At 53.1% G+C, this 16,203-nt stretch overlaps 8 protein-coding genes across 8 annotated transcripts; 5 read left to right on the plus strand and 3 right to left on the minus strand.

Annotated features, from left to right (window-relative positions):
* Positions 1-674: 674 nt before the first annotated feature.
* M421DRAFT_91329 (uncharacterized protein) lies at positions 675-2,078 on the minus strand (the record flags this gene model as incomplete). Its single annotated transcript, XM_033597935.1, has 1 exon — positions 675-2,078. The coding sequence occupies one exon, from the start codon at positions 2,076-2,078 to the stop codon at positions 675-677; it is 1,404 nt and encodes a 467-aa protein (XP_033450408.1).
* A 764-nt stretch (positions 2,079-2,842) lies between these two features.
* M421DRAFT_59083 (glycoside hydrolase family 47 protein) lies at positions 2,843-4,630 on the plus strand (the record flags this gene model as incomplete). Its single annotated transcript, XM_033595655.1, has 2 exons — positions 2,843-4,405; positions 4,472-4,630. The coding sequence occupies 2 exons, from the start codon at positions 2,843-2,845 to the stop codon at positions 4,628-4,630; spliced, it is 1,722 nt and encodes a 573-aa protein (XP_033450409.1).
* A 334-nt stretch (positions 4,631-4,964) lies between these two features.
* Positions 4,965-5,281, plus strand: M421DRAFT_419202 (uncharacterized protein; the record flags this gene model as incomplete). Its single annotated transcript, XM_033592039.1, has 1 exon — positions 4,965-5,281. A coding segment is annotated over exon 1 (215 nt), but the record flags the coding sequence as incomplete, so codon positions are not given.
* Positions 5,240-6,021, plus strand: M421DRAFT_419204 (arad-like aldolase/epimerase). The gene is made up of 2 exons (XM_033592040.1): positions 5,240-5,287; positions 5,340-6,021. Exons 1-2 carry the CDS (start codon positions 5,282-5,284, stop codon positions 5,976-5,978), a joined length of 645 nt encoding a protein of 214 aa, XP_033450411.1. The 5' UTR covers positions 5,240-5,281; the 3' UTR covers positions 5,979-6,021.
* A 391-nt stretch (positions 6,022-6,412) lies between these two features.
* Positions 6,413-7,081, plus strand: M421DRAFT_3911 (uncharacterized protein; the record flags this gene model as incomplete). Its single annotated transcript, XM_033589997.1, has 4 exons — positions 6,413-6,426; positions 6,473-6,489; positions 6,539-6,643; positions 6,693-7,081. The coding sequence occupies 4 exons, from the start codon at positions 6,413-6,415 to the stop codon at positions 7,079-7,081; spliced, it is 525 nt and encodes a 174-aa protein (XP_033450412.1).
* Positions 7,082-7,806: 725 nt separating this feature from the next.
* M421DRAFT_59110 (glutamyl-tRNA amidotransferase) lies at positions 7,807-9,715 on the plus strand (the record flags this gene model as incomplete). The annotated part of the gene is made up of 2 exons (XM_033595658.1): positions 7,807-8,098; positions 8,148-9,715. The coding sequence occupies 2 exons, from the start codon at positions 7,807-7,809 to the stop codon at positions 9,713-9,715; spliced, it is 1,860 nt and encodes a 619-aa protein (XP_033450413.1).
* A 540-nt stretch (positions 9,716-10,255) lies between these two features.
* M421DRAFT_419207 (alpha/beta-hydrolase) lies at positions 10,256-11,418 on the minus strand. Its single transcript, XM_033592041.1, has 3 exons — positions 11,242-11,418; positions 11,026-11,191; positions 10,256-10,973 (listed from the first exon to the last, which is right to left on the minus strand). The coding sequence occupies exons 1-3, from the start codon at positions 11,324-11,326 to the stop codon at positions 10,310-10,312; spliced, it is 915 nt and encodes a 304-aa protein (XP_033450414.1). The 5' UTR covers positions 11,327-11,418; the 3' UTR covers positions 10,256-10,309.
* Positions 11,419-13,323: 1,905 nt separating this feature from the next.
* Positions 13,324-14,358, minus strand: M421DRAFT_385830 (uncharacterized protein). The gene has a single exon (XM_033589911.1). It carries the CDS (start codon positions 14,208-14,210, stop codon positions 13,659-13,661), a length of 552 nt encoding a protein of 183 aa, XP_033450415.1. The 5' UTR covers positions 14,211-14,358; the 3' UTR covers positions 13,324-13,658.
* Positions 14,359-16,203: the final 1,845 nt, after the last annotated feature.

Here is a 16,203-nt window from a genome sequence, read left to right on the forward strand (position 1 = left end):
ACTCAAATTGCGTATCCCGGGTTCGGTTCTAAAATTCAGTAAACAACACCCTTTCGACGATTATAGACATGAGCACTCGGGGAGTTCAGCCTCCAGTAACCATGTTCATGGGGGCTCGGAAGTGCGATTGTTTTGGTCTTTATCACTTCAGTACGAGTACGATACGCTGGCGACGGTGGGAGAAATAGCCACAACATTGAGATTGTTTGGGGGATCGGAGGCACTGGTGGAAAGCTTACACTACTTGCTCATCACGGCCGCCTTTGCGACGCTAGAGCCCTCACTATGTGCTACACTGCAGATTATGGTTCTTTCCTCCAGCTCTTCCAAAGGAATAGCTGTGGCAGTAAAAGTAATCATGATACCAGAACATGTTCCCTCTGCTTTATCTGTGAATTTGCACCTTGTTGAAGCCTGCATCTGGCCCCTCTTGCTCAAATTGCATGCCCTTCCCGCTCTTACCACAACTTGCTCCTGGCGGCTGCTGGCCGTGGCGTGGACTTCTTGCGCCAGGTTCCGAATGTTTGAACCCTCCATCATGGTCAAAAATGCTGCAGCTGGATGTTCTTGCTCGTCGCTGTGCTGCATCAGACGTATACCGCGCCACGATGAATGTATTCATGGCCTCCTTGGTGTGAGTGATTGTTGTGTAACTCCAGCTTATTGTCTCAACCTCATCCTCCTTGAATTTCATACTGGTAAGGTAGCTCGCCCTCGCTTGGATTAGGATGCAGCCTGATCACACTCCTCCCTGAGCCCAACGAGCTCGTCGACGAGTTAGACAGATTCGTGCCGGGACTGCGCCACGGCTCTCTCACAACTACGGAGCCTCTGTCCGACATTGTTCGAAATGAAACAGCAGATGGCGTGCGTGACGTGTCATAGATGCCTGAGCTTCGTTGCGCTTGCCGCGAGGGCGCGGTGCGTAGCGTCTGCGGTGAGTGTGGACTGGCGCCGCTGCTGCTGCTGAAATTGCTGGACAGCGAAGATAATGACGGTTGGTGTGCGAGTTGCGGCATACGCGGGTAGGGAAGTGATATGGAGTGCGAGGAGCTGCTGCTGCCGGATATCGACCTGCTTGAACTTGACTGCGTCGGCGCAAGGCTTCGAGAATCGCTGTAAAGGCTTTGCGCACGCAGGTCCTCGATTACGTCCGGATCGAGTTCCGTCATCCCGTTGAGGATGTCGGCGAATATGGACATGATATCTTCAAACTGGCTTTCGAGCAGGCAGGCGGTTGAGAAGCGGGCCCTCTCGTATTGTGCGAGGAAGGCGGGGCCGAGGCTGGGTGGGTTCAGGAGGCCTAACTCAGAGAGACGCGCAAGGTATGAGCGTAGACCCATTGCGCGCGGGCGCTGGAGGAGCACAACGATTCGCGCGTCTGGAAGAAGAGGCGTTTCGAGAGGGGACTGGATCGAGCCTGTTTCTACGTTGGGGTCAGGCGGCGCTAGGGAGACTGCTTTTGCTTCGATGAGATTAGGCAATTCGCAGATGATGCTCCAGTACTGGAGGTTAGGGAGGTCCGGCGACGCTGGAGAGGCCCAGCCTGGGTGGGAGACGTGACCCCAGGGCGGCGACTTTGCGCTGACGGGAAGAATTGTCGCATCAGGCACTTCATGACCACTCTTGTGCTTCTTAGCCTTATCTTTCTCCCTCTCCTTCTCTGATATGCCTGGTCTGGCTTCCTCGAGCTCCTCGTTTGAATCCTCCCCTGCATCCACCTCTCCCCTGATGTCCCTTGGCCGCGAGTCCCATGCCACAATCGCGCTCCGCCTAAGTTGCTTCACAATCATTCTGCGCACCATCTTCCCCACTTCTCCCTCCTCGACTGGTACATAGGGCTTCGGTATCGCCTGCAGGACGCTGCGGTTCGTGTAGATGCGTGTCGAGTAAATGAGTATTACAATAAGTGCCGTAAGCACGTAGACCCCGCCAATGACAAAGAGCTTCGGGATCTCCTCGGTTTTTATGGTTTGGTATATGATGTCGCCAGGCGACACACATAACAGCAGCAGCGTTATGATGAGGAGTGTCGTGTACGTTGTCGAGTACCATATCCTGAATAAGGGGATGCGCATCGTGGCGGCGATGAAATACGGTGTGGAAGCTAAGGATAGGCATCGGTGTGGTCTATTAGATATTAGAGCAATGGGATTGGTGTTACATGGCGTGAATGGGCGGGGTGCTGAAGGAGCGTTGTTGGTGTTGTGGTGCGCGGAGAGGTAGGAGCCAAGGCACTGACGTGGGCGTGCGCGCCAAATTAGCACCACCCACGAGTTCCCGCATGCTTACTCCACCTCACAAGCTCACGCATGTGGCAAATGGAAAGCACTGATTTTTAACATTTGCTCCATCTACAATTAAAAATTGTCATGCCACAGCCAATGCGATCGTGCTATGCACGAACGATGTCGTACTGCCAAAACAGAATGAAACAACACGTAAGATCGCTCAACCCACCGGATATCTCCACAAGTGTCGCATATCGGCTAAACAATGTTCTACCGAACGGCTCCTTCGCAGCTCAAGTGTTCGCCGCGCGTGACTTACGACAGTTGGCATGAGAGTGGGTAGCTAAGTGTTCCACACGGTGCTAGTGCGACTCAGAACGTTGCAAAGCATTCGACAACAAATGCCTTGGCCGTAGATGTCTGGGACTGAAACGTACACTGCTCGCAATGTTGGTTCACATCAGAATGTTTATCAAGCCACACAAGGCTTGTTCGAATGTTCTCCCTCCTCCGTACTCTTCGCTAGTACACCATTCTCCATGCACAGTAGGAAAGGCTCATATGGCTACTCACCGTACAGATCAAAGGTACAGGTGAGGTGGTTTGGTCTTATGCTCGTCGTTTTTGCATTTTTGTTCCTTCTCCTCCGCACCGAGGTAACCTTTTGGATTCTACCACGTCCACCGCGCTTTCCCTCGGCGCAGACATTGTGCCCAACGTCGCCGCCATATCCGTCGATCATCTCGCCTTCACCTGGTCGGTTCAATTGGAGGAATATTACGCAGCATTATCCGGTTGACATATTCGCGGAGCTGCCTGCTACTAGGTTTCCAAAGCTACCGCGGGTGCAATTCGATTTCGAGGAAGATGAGACACCTCTCTACCATGAGCTTATGCGCAAGCGTCGTCAAGCTGCGGTCAAGACGACTTTCGAAAGATCCTGGAAAGCTTATAAAGACTATGCCTGGAAGCAGGACGAGCTGTTACCAATCTCAGGAGGATTGAAGACAACTTTTGGTGGCTGGGGAGCTACCCTTGTGGACAGCCTCGACACCCTCTGGGTCATGGGGCTAAGAGATGGATTCAACGAAGCCGTACAAGCAGTGACCGAGATCGACTTCTCACCTGAGGATGGCGAACTCAACATGTTCGAGACGACAATCCGGTATCTGGGAGGATTACTTGCAGCGTACGACCTGACGGACTGCAAAGATGGCAGACTTCTTGAGAAGGTCATGGAGCTGGGCGACATGATCTACATGAGCTTCGATACTCCCAACCGTATGCCAATCACGCGATGGAGTGCAAAGAAGGCAGCAGCCGGTGAACCACAGTCAGCAGCAGCACAGGGAATCATTGCCGAACTCGCGTCGTTCAGTCTCGAGTTCACACGTCTATCTCAGCTCACTGGAGATATGCGATATTACGACGCTGTGACCCGCATTACTGCTGTCCTCGCTGAACAACAGAACAGCACCAAGATTAGCGGTCTGTGGCCTGTGGGCGTCAACGTCCAAAAGCCTGATTTGACCACCGATAATCTATTTAGCTTGGGTACTATGGCTGACTCGGCGTATGAGTACTTGGGCAAGACGTATCAACTCCTGCACAGTACAGGTGCAACTGCGTCGCAGTACGCAAACATGTACAGTTCCGCCATGGATGCTGTCATCACACATCTCCTCTTCCGGCCAAAGACGCCGGACAACGCGGACATCCTGATGCCAGCGGCCGGGCGTGTAAATGACCGGGGCACAGTCGACCTCGACCACACCGCCCAGCACCTCGCCTGTTTCGCCGGTGGCATGCTTGCACTTGGCTCCAAGCTTCTTGGAAACACATCACATCTGGACTATGGTCGTAAAGTAACCGAGGCATGTATTTGGAGCTACACCCACGCACCAAACGGCATCATGCCAGAGATGTTCCGCATGACGCCCTGCCCTACTCACGAGCCATGTGACTACGACCAACAAACAAGCGAGAGGCAACAATTCCCGGGCTTCGAACAAGTGACTGACGCGCGCTACATGCTCAGACCCGAAGCGATCGAGAGCATGTTCTATATGTACCGCATCACAGGCGAGCGGCGGTACCAGGATATTGCTTGGAGCATGTTCGAGGCGATTGAGAAGCGGACGAGGACAGGACTTGCGAATGCTGCAATAAAGGATGTGACGCTGAAGCTTGAACCGAAGGAGGCGAGTGAGTTGAGGAGGGGTGTGGGTGCGAGAAGTGAGACGAGCGAGCTGGAGCTTGAAGATAGTATGGAGAGCTTTTGGATGGCGGAGACTCTGAAATACTTCTATCTAATCTTTAGCGAGCCGGAATTGTTGAGTTTGGATGAATGGGTGTTCAACACTGAGGCGCATCCTTTTAGGTTGAGAGCGCAGACATGATCAATAACGCATATTTTTGAGGTACCGGATGGCAGCATCCAGCTCCGCCTGACATGCTTCATGGGCCATTCTATTGAACTTGCATCGTATGCTTGATACTGCTATCGTTTATAGACTGATAAGATGTCCGTAGTAGTCGGAAGAGGAAATAAGAGCCGCCACTGTCGGATGCAACCACCGCTCACACCCCCGCGTTTGCCCCGCATTGTGTGCAGCAACTAGCTTATGCAGCCAATCATGATGCATACTTAGAGCCACCTTAGTTGCATAGGGCCTGGTGAATGCCGAGGCAAGAGTGGCTGGTCTACAAATATGTGACACTCGACACTACAAGGCTAGGGTTGCCTCTCTTCAACTTCAGTTTCTGTTCTACTTTATATATACGTACCTCTACTCGATCACATATAAAAAATGGCACCTCCATCTGCAGTCGAGCCGCAGAATGGCAGCGAGACTAAACCGAGCAACGCTGCTCCTCTCGAGCCAGGTCTGAACGAGAAAAAGTCCAAAATAAAGGCTCTCTCGTTCCCTAGCCCACCCAAGTTCGACGACCCGTACAAGGAGCGAGCATACCTTAAAGGGAGACTGGCTGCTGCGTTCCGTATCTTTGGCAAGTATGGGTATGATGAGGGTGTTGCCGGACACATCACCATGCGTGTACGTCTTTCCCATCTTTGCGCGAACAAGCACTCGTATTGACATTCGACAGGACCCCGTGGATCCGACAACGTTCTGGGTGAACCCCTTCGGTGTTGCCTTCAGCTTGATCAAGGCCTCAGACTTGATCCTTGTAAACCACGACGGCGAGGTCATTGACGGCGGACCATGCCGTCTCCTCAACTTAGCGGCATACATGATACACTCAGCAATCCATGCAGCGCGCCCGGATGTTCTCGCTGCGGCACATAGCCACTCGATCTATGGTCGTGCCTTCTGCTCGCTCGGCCGCAAGCTCGACACCATCACACAAGACTCATGCGCCTTCCACAACGACCACGTCTTGTACGACAGCTTCAATGGCATCGTACTGGCGGAAGAGGAGGGCAAGAATATTGCGCGGGCGCTTGGTGACAAGAAGGCCGCGTTGTTGATCAATCATGGGCTCTTGACGGTCGGCAAGTCGATCGAGGAGGCGGTTTTCTGGTTTGTGTCGCTAGACAAGTGCTGTCAGGCGCAGATGCTCGCAGATGCATCTGCGGGCGGTCGTGGTGGCGAGACTGTAAAGATTGGTCAGGAGGAAGCCCAGTTCACGTACAAGACTGTTGGAACGCCGCGCGCTGGCTGGTTCAGCGCGAAGCCTCTGTTCGATGTCATCCACAAGGAGACAGGAGGAGACTACCTCGAGTAAGAGGTCACAACCCATATCATCTTATAAAATCACAACTGGCGACCCAAACCACCCTTGTTCTTGCATGTCCAGAGGTATGCCATTCATGAGTACACAGCAGAGCATGATCCAAAACTGATTAGCGCAAAGGCGACTGCTGCGACCTGATTTTCGGGAGGCGCGTCGCTGGAACGAATCATGGCTGTGACATTCTCGCTGACACCCCATTGGCTCCGTCCAGCCCCTCGGAACGCACGACTGTTTGTTTGCATATCCGTCGATGACGACAATAAGCCGTAATGCAGCAACGAAAATGGACTGCAGCTCGGTGATGAAGGCCGGCTCTCCGCAGGCTGAAGCTTTGTTGTACTTAGGAGTAACAATCTCTCCACTGGTGCACCCTACACCTGGATTCTATCATAGATATTGAAGAGTATCTTTCCAAAGCAGCAATCATGTCGCGAAAAGGGTGAGTTGCATCGACGCGATTCGTGCAAAATTGCTAATAGAAGCAGCCACCCTTCCCACCCAGGTACGGAGAGTGAGAGAAACCACAACGGCTGTTGACTGATGATCTCCAGCCCTTGTGCACTTCCCTATCACGTTCACAGCGATTACTGGAGGACTGGACGCGATGTATTGGGCCTCCAAGATCCCAGCAACCGCAGGCATCGTGAGCTCTGTGTGTGGGTACAGCCATACCTTCAATGCAAAATAGCGTCTGACGCCGTATAGTCAAGTCTCTCGACAGGAGTGTTCAGCCTAACGCCTTCCCTGTCCTTTCCTACTACAGCACGATACTCACGATCCTGACCACTATACCAGCTATCGTGACCGGCGTCATCCAGCTCTCGCCAGTGATTCAGCGCGATGGATTCCAGTCGAAGAAGGCCAAGGCCGGCGCTGTCCATGCAATACTCAACGACATCGCGCTCTTCGCTACCATCTACAACTGGTGGACCCGTAGCCAACAAATTGGCTTCACGCCCAGCACCACGAATGTGATCCTCAGCTCGGCCCTGGCGCTGCCGGTGACCATATACAGCGCGTACTTGGGAGGCTCGCTCGTGTATGAGTACGGCATGGGCTTCTCAAGGAGCAGTCCCCTGAAGAAGGTGGAGTAAAGAGGGCGTTGGAGGAGTAAAGAGAACGCGTTCTCATCCGTTGAAGCGGAGGGTAAGCAGAGGGCGACGGACGACAGATGAATTGCGGGCAGTCTGCCACTTCGCGCCCGGCTGTTCGGTCGCGCTGAGATGAGCTAATTCGACAATCTACGAAACTAAACAAGCATTTTCTCCACAGTGACAACCGGTAATTGACAAAAGCTACGGGTGTGCTCAAGATCCGAGAATGTTCGCTCCTTATCTACGAAGTTGCTGGCCGGCCAAGTGCGCTTGCCAAGTAACTTAGGTACCGGTAGCCCCACAACTACAACGATAAGACCCGCTCACTCCAATTCGAGATATCGACTTTGTCCGGGCTGTACTTTGCGATGCAAGTCGCGCCTGTTACGTAGTGACATGCTAGAACGGGCTATTTGACAGTGATCTGCCAGTCGGCGCTCATCTGCCTGCGCTTATCACCTCTGCCTGCGCTTATCACTTCTGCCAATGCCGCTCAAGCACAGCACCTAACCACATGGGTAGAAGTTTGCTGCAAGATTCTTGCTTTCAAGCTATGGACATATCATGACCGATCAGGCACACCAAACGAAGTTTATGATGACTGGCGACTCGTTAGAGTGGGGTGGATGCACAACAACTTTGAACGAGGGAAGTATAAAGGAGCTCAAAAACCGAACGGACAGCCACTACGATCAAGCCAAGACTCTCGTCGGGTAAACGTCAGGATGATCTCCTTGAGAAACTCCGGCATTGCGTTCCTGATCCTTGTGGCCAATGTCCAGGCTGCTGTTTCATCCACAGGGTTTACAGTCTCACTGACGGACATTGACTACTTCCTCCCTCCTAAGCCCGTAGCAATCATCGCCGGCTGCGATCAGATCAAGGCTGCATTTGCGGATGGGCCGTTTGTCCCATTCACTGTTGTCAAGATAGCGGATCACTGCACGTTGGATGTATCATCTATCACAGCCAAGTACACGGAAGAGGACGATGTTTGGCAAGAGGGTTTTCTCGATGGTGCGTGTGAAGGCCAACGCACACGTGAGAAATGGCTGACAAGTTCCAGCATTATATGTAAAAGGTGGCAGCGTGTGCAACATTTCGACAACCGTTATCACTGGTACAGTATCTGGCGAGCTGAAGCCCGGACCATACTTCATAAACGCCGCCGGTCAAGTCTACGAGGCATGGCGACTATATAGCGATGTGACAGGTGCTTTCACCGAATCGGCAATTGCCAACGGTGACGGATCGTACTCTGTGCTTCCTGCGGGGATTATGGGACAAAAGCTGGCCCTGGCCGTTCCATCTCGTCTCTACTTCGAGAAGACTAATGCAAAGCCACTAGCTGGTGTTCGTATCGGCATCAAGGACATCTACGATATCAAAGGACTGCGCACTTCCAACGGCAACAGAGCTTGGTACTGGCTGTACCCTCCCGCTATGAGCACCGCCACTCCCGTTCAGAATTTGATTAATGCTGGTGCCATCATTGTCGGCAAGATGATCACTTCGCAGTTCGCCAACGGAGAGACAGCTACTGCTGACTGGGTCGACTATCACGAGTCATTCAATCCTCGTGGTGACGGTTACCAGGACACCTCGTCCAGTTCTGCCGGCGGCGGTGCAGGTACAGCTGCATACGCTTGGCTCGACGTCTCCCTTGGATCAGACACCGGCGGCAGCGTTCGCGGCCCTTCGCAAGTCCAAGGACTTTTTGGCAACCGCCCATCCCACGATCTCGTCACCCTCGAGCACACAATGCCCATGGCTCCCGTACTCGACACTGCCGGCCTCATCGCCCGCGACCCACTGATCTGGAAAGCCGCCGCCCAAGCCATGTACGGCTCCAAATTTACCGCCAGTAACACCTACCCATCGAGCATCAAAACTCTCGCGTGGCCCACAGAAGCCGACAGCGTCGCTAACAAGCTCCTCATCGACTTCCTGGCAAACGTGACTGACTTCCTCAGCGCCAACACAACCGCCTACAATGTGACAGCGTCATGGGAGACCGACAACCCCACCCTAGAGCCTCTCTCAGCAATGATGAACCTCACCTACGCAATCCTAATCACCAAGCAACAAACTGCTCTTGTTCGTGAGCTATTCTTGAAAGACTACGCAGCTAAATACGACGGCCGCACACCGTTCATCAACCCGGTCCCGCTGGCGCGCTGGAGCTGGGGCGACAATCAGACGGCAACGCTCGAAGAGGGTATTGCGAACAAGACCGCTTTCATGGCTTGGGCGAATAGTACGTTCCTTACTCCCTCGGCGGAGTCGTGTTCAGAGAGCTTGGTGATGTACGTGGGTTCTACTGGACGCACAAACTACCGCAACGTATACTTGGATGAGCCCGGTGTGCCGCTGGGCTGGGGCAACAGCCGCATTTCCATTTTCTCTGAGGCGCCGGACTTCGTCGTACCCATCGGCGAGGCTCCTTACAACTCAACGATTACGAATCATGTGGAGTACCTGCCGGTCACGGCCAACTTCATGGCGGCGAAGGGGTGCGACGGTATGCTCTTCAGTCTGGTTAGTGATATGCATGAGGCGGGGATTCTTAAGAAGGCGTTGGCTGGGAAGAGCGGTGTCACAGGAGGTGAGACTTTGTACAGAAGAGGCCTTTAAGGTCGAGCATGGCAATTTGCATATGGCACAAACAAGCTGATAGCCTACTCGAAATGGTACACAAGAAGAACCCATTCCGCGACGTCCCATTATGTTTGGACAAACTGCGCACACTTACATGTTCTAATTATACTTTCTAAAGCGAGGGGAAAGGCGGATAGAGTTGAAATGTGCTATTCGATGTCGGTGCTCATTTCCAGATTTCGGTAACCCTTTTTCCACTCGATTTTGCCTTACCTAGCGCGTCTTAATCCTAGCTTGTATTCACGTCCATGCGTGCGACGGGCGTGTCAAATACCACCAGTCCTGACCGCGCCCTGGATAGCTCCAGAACTGCACCTACTTGACCAACCATGTTGACCAACCATGAGTCGATTGCGTGGCAATTTGAACAATGTTGGTCTGAGGGTTGGTCAAGGAGGGAGAAGGAAGTCAAGCTCTGAGCCATCGGACGATTAGTCTTGACCGAGTAGACCGCATTCCAGATGCCAACACTGATGCGAAAATCAGAGAGGACGAGACGTATGTATCCGAAGAGAACTCGTGTTGAAAGGCCGTGAATTAGTCATTATTATACTACTCATTACTCAAGGCTCAGACCTTGATCTCGATGCCCTCCTGGCCATCACACGCGCTGATGTGTCCAAAGTACCACAAATGCGCATTAATATCGACTCTAAAGTCTCCCTCGTTGCCCCTAAAGTTAAGACTGCCCGTTAAAACATTAACATTGCCAGTCCCTGGCTGTACACCATTGCCGCTAGTAATGTAGTACTCGGGGCTCGTATGCCTGTACCCCAGCAGCGCAGGTGGCAGCTTGGGGACGGGGTCGTTCTTGTGCGTGACGCGGTAGTTCTGGCCTTTGCTGGTGCCGGAGATGTAGTCTGCCAGTCCCTGGAGCCCGACCTTGGGAGCGCCGTAGGTATATAGGTCAACTGTAGTCCCCTGAGCACGCAACACTCCAGCGGCGAGAGAGGCCAGCGCGCCACCAAGCGAGTGACCCGTTGCAACGACCTTGAACGTAGGGTATTGGGCCTGAGCTGTCTTGATGGCAGAGAGCACATTGGTTTGCGCTTCGACCCAGGATGTCCAGAACCCGATTGAGGATGAGCAGGTGGTGCAGATTGAAGTGGGCGTGACAGGGAAGTTGAGGTTAGTGAGCCAGTTGCGGACAGAGCGGGAGCCGCGAAAGGAGAGGACAATGAGTTTGTTGGTGGTGTCCGTGGCAACGAAGCCGGTGACGTCGGACTTGAGCGAGCTGTAGGAGTTTAGTATGTCGTTTTGGTACAGAGGGGCGTGGTGAGACGTACTTCTCAAACTCGGTCAGTGTGTTCGTGTTGGCTGCTTCCACTCGCGCGCAATTTCCCTGCGGGCAGGTGACCTTTGTATTGGGGCTGTTGTTATTCCCGAGACAGTATGCTGCGGCGGAATACTGGCTGAAGAATTGGAGTTGATCGAGGATATTGGCGGAGACGGCTGTCTTGTATGTTAGATGTGATTGAAAGTGTAATGTGAAATAGACGCACCCCTCTTTTCGAGCTCGACTGGAACAGCAGTGACAAGGCTAACAGCACCAAGGAGCACAGCTCCCAATCTCAGGATCGACGGCATGATCTTAGTAGTATAAGATAAGAACGATGCTCAAACAGGCAAAACGCAATTTGCAAGCCGATTGCTTAACTCAAGGGTAGACAAGAGTGTTCTAGGATTCACAACTCATCAACAAGCAGCGAACACGCCCACTACAAATACTTCTCCGCAAGACAGACTCTTCGATTTTCTGCGGAAACTCTTAGCTGGTGGTTCATACCCCGGTTCATACTCACCAAAGCGGAAGTCCGTGCTTCACCTCTCTTAGACCATGCTCTGTTTAGACAAATCTCCGCACCTGATACCTAAGCGACAAGGAGCTTACTCCATTTGCAATTATCACGGGACACAAGAGTGCAGATTACTGACCGGGTATCAAAGCCGCGTTTGAACGCGACGCCAGGATATTGCCGAGATCTGTTGTAGGAGCCGGCATGAGGCGTAGTAGGGCTGTGTCGTGCTCCGACACTAGCATACTACAGTGGTGGAGAGTCGTCTAAGAAGCAGCGTTGCACACACTGTTGACGCTGGGGTCGCCATCTACGCAAGTACTCGCGATCACATGTGAGACTTGTAAGATCTGAGTGCGTGGTTTGTAAAGGTCGGCATCCACGGCACGAACACACACCATCAACTCTGGAGTGCAGCGGCAGCTTGCTTAGCCTCCGTGACGTTCGCCAATCATGGCGTTGATCATTAAACTGCTGTCAGGCCAGGAACCGCTTCCGAATTCCTGGTAGTTTTTCTGTGGAGATAGGTCAATCAGCTGCCGCTGTGGGGCTGGCGGATCGGGAAGGGAATGCGAGGCAGCCCGACTGCTGTTTGCGGCAATAACAAGCGAATTGCGAAGGTTTTGGGCTGCCAGGCAAAGAGGCTCCATGTGCAATCGAAGGGACTGGCGAACCCGAGGGCGAGGACTCGGTTTCGTGTTGCGCCCCTACTAACTCGAACAAGTCTCGACGATGACAGAACTCCTGCCACAAAGCGTGCGCATGGGCGGCAAGGGCTGACGGTTTATTCGCCAACTGCACGCCTTATGTAAGTGCAGACGCGGGCAATTCGAAGAGAGGCAGGCCGCAGGCTGGGCGAGTCGCGGTGGAATGGGTTCAGCGGCCCGCGTCGCGGCGAGCAAGCAGGGTGGAGGTGTTGAGAGATGACCCCCGTTTCGAAGCTGCGTACCAAAAAATTCTGCTTTGTCTCCACGACAACAGCAACCGCGAAGGACGCTGTCATTCATCCCTTGCATGTTGGCAATGTGCATGCAAAAGTTTGTGAGGCACCCTGCAGCCGAGTTCGGTGCCCCTCATCTCAAACGTCGAAGCTCTGTGTAACTTTTCGACAGCGCTAGAAAACCGTTCCTCCACAATTCCATGTTCTCGAAGCTGTAGCGCTGTGCCTCATCCGTTTTGTGGACTGTTAGAAGCGTGGCTCTGGGAAGATGTTCGGCGCCATGCCGACGTCCGAAAGATCCTGAAAGTGACAAATACGAACATTGGACAGGCTGTGCGGATGTGGTGGTTAGACCTGTATGCTGAACAGCGTCCTGACGATAACGCATAGTCGTGTGCACTTGATATAGATGATCACAGAACAGGTCTGACCAGTACGAATCACGGTTTCTTATTTGGTTTTCCATCAGGCTGAAAGCACCTGTGCGGTAGTTGCAGCCTCGTGTGCGATAAGTGCATGTCCAGTGCGAAGTGCCACTCCAGACAACGCATACTCACCATAAAGTATCAGGGGTTCCGTGGTCATTCGAACTCCCTGTTTACTCTGCACAATGTATGAGCGTAAGAAGGGATTCAGACAAAGCGCACGTACGGTTTCGGGATGCTGAGAGAGACACGAGGGGCGTCAGAGTCAGCATGCAAGCATGAGTGGCTTGGATTGCGCAACTTGTACGGCTATGTAATTTCGTGCGCTGATCTGCTTCACGCTGACTGCTTCAGAAGGTGCTGTGGTTTTGGCGTTAATAGCTCCGGTCGTGCGAACTATCAGCGGTGTCTGCCTGTGTGTACAGGAACCTGTTATTTCCTTCACTCTGGGTCCTACGAAAATAGTCAGTGAGACATACCAACGCAATTCCGTGAGCCTTAGTATTGGAGCGATGTTGGCTAAGTCATGCAAGTTTACCGCGCGCAAGATGGATGGTATGGTCTAGATACGGAGCTCTGTACAGTCACTCTGCTTGGCAAGGCAGTTGGGTAAGGTGAACATGATCAGCAGGCTCAGTCTGGCAAACAAAGGTACGAGTTGACCAAGTGCCTCGATTTATACCCCGCGGTCTTCACACTCGACCTCTTCTCATCCGATGTATCCTGATCGCCGCCCTGCCCGCACCATAGCAGTATTATCAACACATGAAAAGCTGTAGTAAAGGGTATACAGCTACAGATTCGGGATCCGTTCTGGCGCGTACAGACATGTTAATGGGCGGCAGCTGATCCGATTTGTCCCGATAGGTGCGTGTGAGGGCGCGTGACTTGTGCCTTCGGTGAGCGTTGGGCCGACACGAGAAGGAAGTAGAAGTTCCAGGCGAGTAGATGCCTTCAAGCGCAACGATACGTCTGTGTGATGAGTGGTACTGAAGCGAATTAAGATACGGCGGTGTGTTGTCCACGGTCTGCTCCATCCACCAACCACGATCGACTCCATCCACCAACCACGATCGAAAGCGGTGAAGGGTGAAGCGAATCCAGTCGGAAAAGCAGAGCAGGTTTCTATGCATCGCAGTACCAGTGCGCATCGATACTGTTGGTGTTGACGTGACGAGATTTGCTTGCCAGTATACTCGCTGCACCTCTTCGCAGGGTCTCAAGGGCGCTTCGACTACACACCGACCAGTCCGCCATGATTTGACGCTTGCACCGATCGACATAAACCCTCCACTATCGCGAGATCGCATTTATATGGAATGCGAGATGACTGCCAGTGAACTGCGAGAAGCGAAGAACTGAAAGTATTGTTCCTGGCACCGCAGAGTCAGAGAACCGCCCCAACGTGACTCGCAAGATGACGTTTGAATTGAGTTCGACGATTTGCGAAGATATGCAGACTGAAAGGAGACCTTTAGTATTTGTCACTGTTCCCAGCTCAATCGGCCGGCCTGTGCCATCAGAGAGGAGGGTACATCCTGTTTGAGCAGTCCCTCGGAGGCGCTTGGTCGCAACACTGTTCAGCGAAGGGTTCCAGCCCGGCTGTTCAGCGGGCGCTTCCGCCGAGCACATCGGCTCCTGCATGCTGTCGATTCTCGATCACGTCCTTGCCATTGCAGGCCAATCCCGGTGCACTGCTGGGTGCAGGGCTCGATGTTAATGGCGAGTGTGTCTTCGGCGAGGTCGTTCCACGCCTGCCTGCCTGTCTCTCCGTTGTCAGAACCCTTAGTAAGAGCAGCCAAGCTGTGAAGAGCGCCACAACGACCATCTTTCTCGGCATTCTTGCACTTCCTCGACCTCTACGCTGGTCATGATCAGCGCTAAACCAGCCACATTCGGACGCGGGAAGGTGAAATGTTCTGTACAAATGTTGGTTATATTGGACCTAGGGTACGTTGTCAGAATGCATGCAGATGCAATGGGAGATGCCTGCATTGTGAGTCGTGAGGTTTTGCTGCCTTAGCCGCTGATCGTGAAACGTCAACGAAGAGAAGAGCTTACTGCGGTGTGGGAGCAAAGGGGTCGGGGGTGGGGTGTGCCGATCCGATTCGTGCACCCCTTAGATCCAAGTCAAACAGCTTCCTGGTGCTGCATCTTGCTTTGGCAAACAAGGAAACGCCGTGCGTGAACAGAGGGTGCCAAATGACCGCAAAGACATCCACAAGGTGCAAGCAGAGCGTTGTGCTGATTCGTTCGTGCATTCAGGCACGCAGCATGGCTGCCACGGCCCATACGAACCCAGAACAGGGGTACATTCCAGTTGCCAGACACGGGCGTAGAAAGAAGTATTTATTGGTGATCCACAGCTATGAACAGTGCTATCAAGGTGCGCCGCAATCAGTTTGTAACGTGCAAGACCAGGCCGGACCACTCTTCGATCGAGGCCAGAGTTTGGTCGCCGGTGTGCCGCTGTCAGAGCTACAGACTCAAACCTCCGTATCGTGCACGTCAGCTTACAGGCCAGGACCGCGAAATGAGACTGTCGCTGCCACCAATTGAAGAGCCAGGGAAAAAATAAAAAGGGCGAGAAGCTGAGCAAAAGTAACGAGAGTGCACTGCTGCGGGCGTGCGGGTAAGTTTCAGAGATTGACGCAAAACTGGGGTCTCATTGGCGGCGCGGATCTCGTTAATCTGATCTTGTAGATCAGCGTAAATGGAGATCCCTGCTCAAGTGCATGGTGGTGATTGGCTGAATCGGGATGTATGCCAACGCAGTGCTCGGAGTCTCGAATTCTGGACGAACCCCGCCGAGGACGCAAATGTGATGCGAGTTGCCCTTGTTGGAACAAATGCACGGCCGGCTGCGTACTCGCTGACCCTCGTACTTCACAGCCCCGGACACGGTCCGGTCGATATTGAAGGCGGGGCGGGGCGGGTCGCACACAGCAAGGTTGTGTGCGTGCGAGCGTGTAACTTTTCAAGGTTCAACGTCGCCGACCTGTTCTGTGCAGTGATCTGTAGCACGGCATCGAAGTTGGATGAATAATTTCCCCACGCCGATAACACCGTTTTCGTTACCTGCCTGCTGGATCCCAGGTCTTGACGGCGTTCGCCTGGCGTCAGAGAGCTGCATGGCGCTCAGATAAACAGCAAGTCATATTGTTGCAAGGACCATCCGAATCACACTCGCCCATACCTAGTGTGTGGATCGTTTCTCTTTTCCCCTGCGTCGATTAAAGCCGTCTGTGTATAGAGTTCCAGGTATGAGGGACAACCTTGTCAAAACAATCTTGAGATAATAAG

Source organism: Didymella exigua (assembly GCF_010094145.1).
Source record: "Didymella exigua CBS 183.55 unplaced genomic scaffold M421scaffold_9, whole genome shotgun sequence".
Taxonomy (NCBI): domain Eukaryota; kingdom Fungi; phylum Ascomycota; class Dothideomycetes; order Pleosporales; family Didymellaceae; genus Didymella; species Didymella exigua.